This window comes from Sesamum indicum, linkage group LG13, assembly GCF_026168435.1.
Source record: "Sesamum indicum cultivar Baizhima isolate 11 linkage group LG13, ASM2616843v1, whole genome shotgun sequence".
Classification (NCBI taxonomy): domain Eukaryota; kingdom Viridiplantae; phylum Streptophyta; class Magnoliopsida; order Lamiales; family Pedaliaceae; genus Sesamum; species Sesamum indicum.
The window spans coordinates 4,234,529-4,246,374 of record NC_142669.1 but is presented as its reverse complement, the minus strand read 5'-3'; the positions used below and the strand labels follow the sequence as shown (position 1 = coordinate 4,246,374).

Below are 11,846 nucleotides of genomic sequence, written 5' to 3'. Positions count from 1 at the left end.
CATCGGTAAAGGTTATTTAATGGTCCACAGACGTCCGTATGGATCAAATCTAATAGGATGTTGACAAGCACACATTGTCCAACAAAAGTCTTCTTGATCATTTTCCTTTCAGATAGGATTCGTAAGTAGTTAGATTGTCCAAATTGTCTACCTCTAAACTTTTTTAATCTACAAACTTTCTTATCCTATCTTTTGAGATATGGCCTAGCCTTGCGTGCCATAACTGTGCGTTTTCATGATTATCTTATTTTTGATTATGTTGGGCATCATAATCCAATTAGACTATGGAGAATATAAAGACCATTGAGTAATATACCAATCAGATGAGGGTAATTATCAATCATCAATCATTATTATCTAAAACAAGAATAAAAATAATATTTTTGATCATGCTATGTACATAATAAAAGTTTTTTAATTCTTTCCAAATATGATAATTAATAACTAAGTTGAGAGATCCCATATATTCTGCAGTGATGACCTTCCCATCCCCACCCGCAAGTTATTACAAATGTGAGCTCCACAGCCGGTATCCCAGGAAGCGAAATTAGTTATCATATTTACTTCAATCACAAACATACCTGGGTTGGAGAGGAGTTGTGGCACTCCCTCTTCTAATGCCCCTTTTCATGGCAGTGTATGTAGACATCATTTGCCTTCAAGTGTTGATAACTGCGACCTTCCCTTTCCCTTTGTCCATTCCCACGAGAGCAGTAGGGGCTTTCAGAGCCCTAATGTAGCTGCGACAATTTTTCTCTTACTTTTCTTCCTCTTGCAATGTTTGGCCCCTCTGGCCTTTCGCTTTGGAGGTTGAAGCCTCTACTGCTGGCGTAGTCTTGTGGGTAGACGCTTCGTATTGGACCAGTATATTAATTACTCATGAAAAGACTTCTCAAGTCCATTCATGTTGTAGTTAATAATAATTGGGTCGTAGAATTGAGAAAGTGACTGAACGATCGCATCAATGTACGTGTCATTGTCAAGCCCAACTTTAAGGTTTTCCAACTTCTTCACTAGAGATAGCATCTTGACCCTGTGATTTTGTACAGATAATCCTTTGGCCATCTTGGTTACGAAGAATGCTTTTGCGACAGTGTATCTAATATGCCTATCAGGATCCGCATAAACTTCCTTCATGCGAAGCATTATCGAGGGAACATCATCCAGCCTATCATATTGATTTTGGATGTCATTGGACATCAAAGCCAATATGGTACTGCTGACCTTGTAGTTTTCCTCAAGCCACTTCTCGAACATGTCATGTTCTTCGAGCGAGCACCCTCCCGGTAAGGTCGTTGGGAGTGGCTTGTATAGGACATAGCCATGGTTCTCGAAATCTAGGACAATCCTCAGATTTTGCCGCCAGTCGTTGTAGTTCGTGCAATTGATTTTGTTAGTCTCCATTGTAATGGTTAAACAGAAATCAGTAAATGATTGTAATATTAAGAATTAAGCTTAAAGACTTTGGCTTTAGTCTTTAACTCTCCCACTATTTATACAAAAACCCACCACTCTCAAGTGGGGTTTCAGGAATAATGTGTCCTAGTAGGCTTGGGTCCACAAGCAAACTTTCCATGCTGCGCTTTTATGATTCACATGGCAAAAGCCTTGTGGGAGGTGTCTAATACCATTTTCATTCCATGATATTTGCAAGATTTTTTACCTTACCTCTTCACATGACTTCAAGGACTCAAAGAGAATCATGTTACTCGGTGTTAGGCACGCCCATCAACCAAAACATTTAATTCGCCCCCCCCCCCCACAACTCTGGACATAGGAAAACGGAGAATATGCTCCTTTCTTCAAAACAATGGTGCAGCTTTCCTCTATCCCAAATGTGCCACGTTTCATGAGACCACACTTAAGTATCGATAGCTTTTTCACCACATTGCTGTGGATGGAAGGCTTTGACAAATCCAAATTATTTTGATCCAAGTCCATTATGGGCCTAATATTTAACTTGGTCCAACCGAGTGAAAGTTATTATTGCGTTTTAGACCGAGACGTCATCAAATATTAACATTGCATGCATAACTATCAAATAATTAAATTATCAAATAGATGCACCGCATCGAATGAAACCTAGCATACCCCTGTTAGATGATCACGAGCCCAACCTATGCGATCCACCGAGCTCACAGTGAGTCTAAGGACTGTCTAAGGTGGCCCTATGCTATTACACAATATTTTACCCATCAACATATTGATGGGCCTTGTGATATCTCCATAGGCAGCCATCTCCGTGGGCCTCCTCATCCGTGGACGTTCTTCTCCAAAGGATGAATAAAATAAGAACCTCACTAAAAATATTCTAGACTCTCATTACAATTTTAAAAAAAACCTTTATCAGAAGTCGGGGGAGTACTGGTACAGTACCCATTTTCTTTATTTTATTTCAACACATAAAACTGAAATTATAAACAAGTATTTATGAGAAATCCAATTTTTTCTTAAAATACTTTAAATCATCAAAAATTGCAAAAATTAAACAAGTTAATTTTCTCATATAATTATCAAGAATAAGCTTAATTTTTAGGGTGCTTGGCCGATTTTATTAAATATAAAATACAAGACCCAATTAATTTTAATTAGATCTAATTTAATTAAGATCGACCTATTTAAGCCCATCATATATTTAAAACCAATTAAACATATGAGCCCAATAAGCCTTTATTAATTAATAAGACAAACTTAAAATAATAAGGGCAAGCCCAATATAAATTAATCCTATTAATTTATTCTTGAGCTCCTACATCCAATGGATCCCTCTCATTAATACGTAATCCAATTACTTATGGAATTAATTTCAAATTAATTTCTAGTCCCTTCTTGGTGATTTGTGTGTGACTTCTTACCTTCACCTTTCAGCTAGACTTGGCTATTGTCAAACACTAATTTAATTAATAATTCTCGATTAACCCTTTGATCAAGAAAGATTGTTACCATGGGTGGCCGTCTAGCAACGGTACATGGCACAAGAGACTAGGCGAATATCCATATGAACTTTTAGGCTCTCTAGTCCATACGGGTACGGCTATTCCATCTACCATCTCTCGGCCTTAACTTAGGGCATGGAATTGGGTGTCGGCTCCCATCCTCGAGTAGGCGTCTATGCTTAATACTTGAGATCGTGTTACGCCAAATTGCAATAGGAACCTCTTTGTCCTATTCGACCAATGACTGAGCCCACAGATTTATAGAGCGCAAACGTATCTCCAAGTGCATAGGCGATACCTCTGTTACATTTTGATATGGGATGGATCGTCTTCTTAGATGTTACCATCTCGCTACATGCTTTGACTACACTGGACAAGGCTTAGGATGATCATGTCTAAGACATGATCATCTCTCGCACAAATCCAAGATACAGTCATCGCATGCACGTGATTCTGTGATTCCTCAAGTCTGAGGACTAGTCTCGTATTATTGGAGCCAGGGACTCAAGTCATACAGACGAAGCCTGTAAGGTTCCAATATAACGATCCCTGCGAGACAGTTCAGTCGATTTGATACGTAATCAATTGACCCATTAAGATTGCATAGACGTCCCACATCTGTCGTCGATGAAACACGACACCCATCAAATGAGTGCCATTCTTAATGCAACTCTTCATAGGAAACTCAATACCTATTCTTGAGGTCCTCGACTTGGAATGTTTCAAACCCAGCCCTTGGCAATTGGTTTCATTACTACCGTCCAATACGCAGTCCAACTGTTGCACGGTTGTTAAAGTGGTCTGTGGGCTTTGTTGTGATGTTTAAAAGAAATGCAAACATGTATGTAATGACACAAGAAATGAAATGCCAATAATGAATATCCATTTTATTCACGAAATAATATTATATAGATCGAGTTATTGTCAGAATGGATTACAAGTATGCCAATCTAATTGGCTTTGTCATCACCTATTCTAACAGCTTTAAGGTCTTCGAGCTTCTCCACGACGGAGAGTATCTTGAGCCCATGACTTTGCACAGATGATCATTCAGTCATTTTTGTCCTGAAAAATGCTTTAGCAGTGGTATATCTAATATGCCTATCAGGAATTACATAAACATCCTTCATGCAGAGCATTATCGAGGGATCGTCTTCCAACCTATCATATATTGCTTTTGGATGTCATTGGACATCGAAGCAATATGATGTTGCGGACCTTGCGGTTGTCCTCATACAACTTCTTGAACCTCACATGTTTTTCGGGCGAAGGCCCATTCGGCAAGGTCATCGGGAGTGGCTTATCCAAGACATAGTCCTGGTTCTCGAAATCTAGGACAATCCTTAGATTTTGCAGCAAGTCATTGTAGTTCATGCCATTGAATTTATTAATCTCTATTATCAAGGTTAACGGGTTCTTAGACATTATTCTACATGATAAAATTTAAAATACAAATCAGTAGACGATAGTAATATTATTGACAAGTTGAGACATGGTCTTTAGTCTTTACCTCCACCACTATTTATATGGAAGCCCACCACTTGAAGTAGAGTTTTGGGAAATCAATTCCTAGTGGACTTGCGATCCACTAGAACAGTTTACCATGCCCCGCTTTTATGATTCACATGAAAAAGTCTTGTGGGAGGCAACCGATGCATGAGATTCCCAATATATTTTGCCTCACCTCTTCATATGATCCCAAGGACTCCAAGTGAATCATGTTACTAAATGCTAGGCGCGATTCATCAACCAAATTACACTTCAGTTGTCGGCCCCTGTGACTCGTGAGACAAGGAAATGCTGAACGTGCTCTTTGTTCACAATAATGGTGCAGCTTTTCTCTATTCCAAGTGTGCCACGACTAGTGGGACCACACTTAGATAGTGATAGCTTTCTGACCATATTACTGTGGATGGAAGGCTTGGACAAGACAATCTTGATCCAAGTCCATTTTGGGCCTAATATTTAAGTTGGTCCTACCATGTGAGAGTTAACATTCGAGTTGTTTGACCGTGACTTCACATAATTATATTGCATGCATAACATCAAATTCTAAAGAAATAAATAAATCACCGCATGCAACACAATTAAGCATACCCCTGTGGAATGATCACGAGCATAACCTATGAGACTCACTGAGCCCGCAGTGAGTCAATTGTCGATCTAAGGTGGCCCTTTGCTATTACAAAATAATTTACCCATCAACATGTAGATGGCCTTACAACTTCTTCGTGCGCCTCCTCCTTGGACCTTCATCTCCATTAGCTTGCTTTCAAATAAGAAATCTCACCAAAAATTCCTATACTACTCTCATTACAACATAAAATGAAACTCCAATTAGAAGTCGGGGGAGCATTGTGGATCGAAGAGAGAAGAAAGCATTCCAACCATAAACATAAACATACAAGAGGTCATGGGCTTCGTGATCATCCATCCATACAATTCATAATATACATCACATGTAATATTACAATCAATGATATCCAATATCACAACAATTAATTATACGAAGAAAACACGAGCTCAAAATTTGCAATCAAAAGGATGACCGAAAGTATGTGCATCGAATGCAGAAAATAAATCCAATTTCATCCCAAAAATTAAAAACAACATAATTAATAGTGAAGAAAAAATTTCAGAAAAATAAAGTTTCGAAACCGGTGAAAAATGGCACAACCGTCGGCCATCGGCCCTACAGCGTCTGCTGCCGTCGCGCGTTGGCCCCTCTGCCAGCATTAGCGCGTGCACTGCCCAAGCAAGCACAAGCTCCGCTACTGGGGCAGGTGCCTGGCCGTGCCCGACTATGCATCGTCAGCGGCAGTGCTGCTAATTTTTCTTCCCTTTTTTTGTGTTTAACATAAAACAACAAAATAAAGCATAAATACAAAAAAAATCAAAATTTTCATATGCTTTAATCATCCAAAAAATGAACGAGCTATTTTTATTATATAACATGCAAATACCATATAACCATCAACACCTACATCGAACCGGCTTAGATTCCACTTGAAGGATCGTGTGGTAAGGCCCGGGAACGTGCTAGTGGAAGTGGTAAATAAAATAAAAGGGACATACCATTGGAGTTCCTGGGCATTCGATGTACTATAAAATAAAATGAATATGGGCCTGATGTAAAAACATAAGAGCAGAATATAAAAGCATAAAAAACGATACCTTCATTCTTCACGTTCACTTGAAGCGTTCTCTACCTGAGCTGCAACACAGGTGCCTCTAATTCGTCCACAGCACATCGAAGTCGGGATCTCTACATCCTCTTTTGTAGAAGAGAGCAAGAGTAGAAAAATGCACCAAGCGCACAAAGAGAGATGAGGCAGCCGAATGGCTTATGGAAGGAGGAGGAATTTATTTTGTTGTGTAATACTGATCATAATTATTTTTCCAAATAATTATGTTTCATATATATATATATATATATTGTTTGATGATTAAGAATGTTTTTAAATAAATTCTTTTATCTACAAGGTATGCTTCTGTTTATTTCAAATACAGAGACCCAAATGACTAGAATTGCACATTCCAAAGTTGCAATTTTCTAGCCATTTATTTACTTCCATAAAATTTTCCATGGGCTCAAAATTGGCTTGGCCGATTTTGCCCTTAAAAATACAAGTCCAATGAATTTTTATTTAAATTCAATTTAATAAAAATTTATTTAATTGTGCCCAACTTATATTTACTCTAATTAAATACATAAGACTAAATTATCCTTATCAGTTAATAAAAATCTAAATTATTAAATAATAAGGACAAGCCCAATATAAATTAATGTCATTAGTTTATTCTTGGGTCTTTTCCATCCAATGGATCTCTCTTTATAGGTAATCCAATTACTTGTCGAATTAATTCCAAATTAATTCGTTGTTCCTTTTCTATGATTTGTGTGTGACTCTTTAGGTTCACCTTAAAGCTAAACTTGGATTAGTGTCTAACACTATTAGTAATTAAATCTAATTTAATTAATAATTCTAGATTAACTCTTAATCCAAAAAGCCAATCGCCATGGGTGACCATCTAGGAATAGTCCATGGTACAAGAGACTAGGTGAATTACCATGTAAACATTTAGGCTCTCGAGTCCGTATCGATATGGTCCTTTCGCCTACCAACTCCCCGCCTTTGCCTAGGGCAAGAAATTGGGTGTCGGTTTCCATCCTAGACTAGACGTATATGCTTAATACTTGAGATTCCGTTACGCCAAGTTTCTCGACATCAGAACCTCTTTTTCCTATTCAATCAACAACTGTGGCCACAGATTCACAAGCATGAACGCATCTCCAAGTGCATAGGAGATACCTCTAGGACATACTTACAGAGGACAGATCCTCTTCTTGGAGCTCAGCGTCCTTCTACATATTCTGTCTACACTGGATAAGTTTTGTGATGATCGGGTCTGTGACAGTTATCGTATGCACGTGACTGCCGTGATTCCTCAAGTTTGAGGACTATTCCCATACCACCAAAGTTGGGGATTCGAGTCATACCGATCAATCCTCCAAAGCTTCCATATGACAATCCCCGAGAGTCAGTTCAGTTGATTCGTGACCTAGTCAATCAACTCACCAAGATCGCATAGATGCCCCGTGTCTGTCACAGATGAAACACAGTACTCACCAATTGCATGCAACTCTTAGTGCAAGTCTCCATGGAACTCTCAATGCCCATTTTCGAGGTCCTCGACTTGGAATCTTTCAGACCCAATCTTTTGGCAGTTGGTTTCATGACCGCAATCCAATGAGCGGCCCAACTGCATGGTTGTCAATTGGTCTGTAGGCTTTATTGGCTTTTGGATCATTTATTCTAACAATAACTAATTCTGCTTCTTGGATATTAGATACAAGCTGTGGAGCTCACATCTGCAATGATTTGCAGGTGCTGGAAAGAAGCACAAGGCTATGTAAGGACGAGATGGTCCTAAGGCTTGGTGATGGCAAGGGCGTTGTTGCAGAAGCCATGGCATCTCTTAACTTAGGTATTAATGATCATATCCGGATAGAATTAAAGAATTGTTATTATGTACAGAGAATGAACAAAAATATTATTTCCATTCCTATTTTAGATAATGATGGTTATGCATTTAAGATCGATAAAAATAGTTTTTTTTTCATGATTGATAATAACCTTCATCTGCTTGGTACATTAACAAATGATCTTTATATTCTCTAATAGTCAAATTGGATTATGACTGCCCAACACAAACGAAAATTAGATAACCATGACAATGCACAGATTTGGCATACGAGGTTCGATCATATTTCAATAGAGAATATGAGGAAGTTGGTAAAGGCAAGGAGTCTGGAGGTAGACGACTTGGATAAACTGCCAACTTGCGAATCCTGTCTCAAAGGAAAAATAACCAAGAAACCTTTTATTGGAGAATGTACACTTGCAACTGGTCTATTGGAGTTACCCATACGAATGCCTATGGACCACTAAATACTCCGACTAAAGGAGGATACTCATACTTCATAACCTTTATCGATAATCACTCGCAGTATGCTTATGTTTACCTTATTAGGTATAAGTTTGAGGCCTTTGGAAGGTTTAATAATTTAGACTTGAAGTGAAGAATCAAACTGGCTGCAAGATCAAAACCTTTCGATCAGACCAAGGTGGAGGGTATTTAACTGGTGATTTCATGCATTACTTAAAAGCGAATGGAATTCTCTTTAGTGGACTCCTCTAGGAACGCTACAGCTCAACGGTGTGGTCCAAAGGACAAATCAAACTCTGTTGGACATGGTCCAATCTTTGATGAGTTTTAGCGAATTACCCCTATCCTTCTGGGGATACGCTCTTGAGACAGCAGCCAAGTTGCTCAACATAGCACCATCCAAAGTAGTGCCCTAGAGGCCATATGAGATATGGCACAGCAAGCCTGCATCCTATAAGTACTTGACAGTGTGGGGTAGCCCCGGATACATCAAGAGGCTAGTGGGAGCCAAACTAGATTCGAGATCTAGTCTGTGCAGGTTTATCGAATATCTGAAAGAAACTGGGGGGTACTATTTCTATGACCCGTCGGAACAATAAGTCTTTGTCTGGAGGAACGCAGTATTCTTGGAAAAGGGTTTTTCTACGAATAGCTGACTTGATGAGGAACTACATGAAAACTCAAATGGGATACCTCATCAGGATAATGCAACGCCATCTATACCTAAGGTTCCTCGTGATAGTGCTCCAGTTCTCCGTAGGTCAACCAGAGTATCCCAACCACCTGATAGGTATGGATTCTTAAGCTTCACTAGCCAATTGGATAATGATCCAAGAACATACGGAGAAGCGAGGTCTGATATCGATAGGGATAAGTGGCTTGAAGTCATGAAATCCGAAATGGACTCAATGAGTTCAAACTAAGTTTGAACCCTCGTGGATCATCCTAAAAGTGTTAAGCCAATTGGTTGGAAATGGGCCTACAAACGTAAGCTTGGAGTTGACGGGGAGGTTACTACCTTCAATGTTAGGTTCGTGGCAATAGGAAACACTCAACGACTCGGGATAGACTTTTAGGAAACTTATTCTCTCGTGACCATGGCCAAATCCATTTGGATAATGCTTGCTATAGCAGCATGGTATGACTGTGATATGAAAGATGGACGTGAAAACGACCTTCCTAAATGGTTTTGTTGAGGAATAGATCTACATGGATCAACCGAAAGGTTTCACCTCTGTTGGAGAATAACAGAAAGTCTGTCGTCTCCAAAGGTCTATGGCCTCAAACAAGCTTCCTGAAGCTGGAACATGTATTTTCATGAAGTCATACGGGGATATGATTTCATCAAGAACAGAATCTGATTCTTGTGTATACAAAAAGATCAGTGGGAGCTCAGTTGCGTACCTTGGCCTTTATGTCGACGAGATCTTGCTCATTGGGAATGGTGTCAAGATGTTCGGAAACATAAAAGTATGATTGTCCACTCAATTGTTTATGAAGGATATGGGTAAAGCCTCCTACATCCTTACCATCAAGATCTACAGGGATAGATCCAAAAGGTTGTTAGGTTTCTGAAATGGAATTTAACATTTTTAAACTCTTAAAACAACTTATAAGATTTAGGAGCATGTAAGATGTTTCAAATAACCTCAGCCGAACACTAAGTTTATAAGAACATAATATGTTATTGAATAAGATATAGATAATACCAATTAGATTCATACGAATAAGATCAAGAAATCACACTAAAAATATAAAATTAAAAATTGCAAATAATGGCAAAAAATAATATCTTATGCAATGATATTTCAAAATTTAGAAGTAAATGCAGAATGCAAATAATAATTTTACAAAGTTAGCAGAATTATTAGATCTTGTGATAACAATACTGCTAATGCAAATGTCTAATTAGATTAATATTTGATTAAAAATAATTAGTTTGAAATCCTTTCATATCACATCAATAATGTAAAATTGAAAGACATCATCATCAATAAAATTAAAATACACACGACCTCTATAACAATTTTGTAACGAATGGGACGTGCTGATGTGATTGAGGGGGTAACTAAAATGTATTTATTTTATAGTGGTGCCTGAAACCGCTATAATTTATTGGTTATTACTAATTTTCTATGGTTTTTATAATCGCTAGTTTTCTTTGTATTGGCTTTTTGGTTAAATAAGGATCCGTTGCAATGGCAGTGAGAAAACCCCCAAAAAATTATATAAGAAGACAACACTAAAAAAGCTGTGACATTAGATATAGATTTTTGTAATGACCATTACAAAGTCCTTTACAAAATAATGGCTTCATTTTCTAATGGTTAGTCTTCAAGGATATACTAAGAGTTCCAAGTATATGTGCAAGTTGTTTTCATTTCATTTCATTCCATTTGTTGTAGAAATTCTTATTAACCACAGACACTCTCAATACTCTGATTTTCCTGCATTTACACTTAATTAGTTTGTATATTATTACTCAAATTTTGGACCATCAACTAATGCAGATCATCTCTTAAGTTGGTTGACCAGGTAACAACCGCTAATTTAATATTTTATTGTGTTTAATTATATTAATTGTAGTTTACTTATTTTAGTTTTATTATTTTTTTATTAATCTTAGATCATGTTAAATATATGTATTCTCATAAATGCTGTAGTGTAATTTTTGTCGTCAAATAAGAAAATTAATTATATATACATATGAATACAGTTATATATATATATATCATTATGTTACGAGAATTGAGGAGATGGATGTATAATAAGAACCTTCCAAAGAGGGCAGGTTGTACACTGGAGTTTGAGTATGGGACTAAGACTTTTATAGAATGGGCAAAGGGTCAGCGTGGACATATGGATGAAGATAAAATTAGGTGCCCTTGCCGAAAATGCAAAAACACGAAGTTCAGAACACCCTACGATGTCAATTATCACTTACATATGCGAGGATTTATGCTAGAATGTTATGATGTCCTTAGGTACTTGCTGCTTACTCTCCGTATGTAGAGGTTGTATTCTTGGAGGGCAACTGCCGCGCACATGACGTGACATGCCAATCATCAGACTGAGAGGGGTCAATGTGTCATCCATCCGATGCTGAGGATTGGAAGCATTTTGACTCGACGTATCTCGATTTTGTATAAGAGTCGCGTAATGTCGGTTGGGCCTTTGCACAGATGATTTTGCATCGCACGGTCAGTATGATCGTACTTATTCATGTTGGCCCATTATCATTACACCATTCAATCTCCCCCCTGGTATGTGCACGAGTTCTGAGTACATGTTTCTTAAGATGGTGATCCTTCGCCCTTCTAATCTAAAGCATTTGATCGATGTGTATTTGGAATTGTCGATCGAAGAGCTGGTGCAGTTATGGTGGGGGTTCGAACGTACGACAATGCCACGGACAACGCATTCATCATGCGGGCGGCATCAATGTAGACTGTGAATGAT

At 38.1% G+C, this 11,846-nt stretch overlaps 1 protein-coding gene across 1 annotated transcript; it reads right to left on the bottom strand.

Annotated features, from left to right (window-relative positions):
• Positions 1–873: 873 nt before the first annotated feature.
• LOC148784402 (uncharacterized) lies at positions 874–1,404 on the bottom strand. Its single transcript, XM_088876812.1, has one exon. It carries the CDS (start codon positions 1,402–1,404, stop codon positions 874–876), a length of 531 nt encoding a protein of 176 aa, XP_088732938.1.
• Between the last annotated feature and the right edge of the window lie 10,442 nt (positions 1,405–11,846).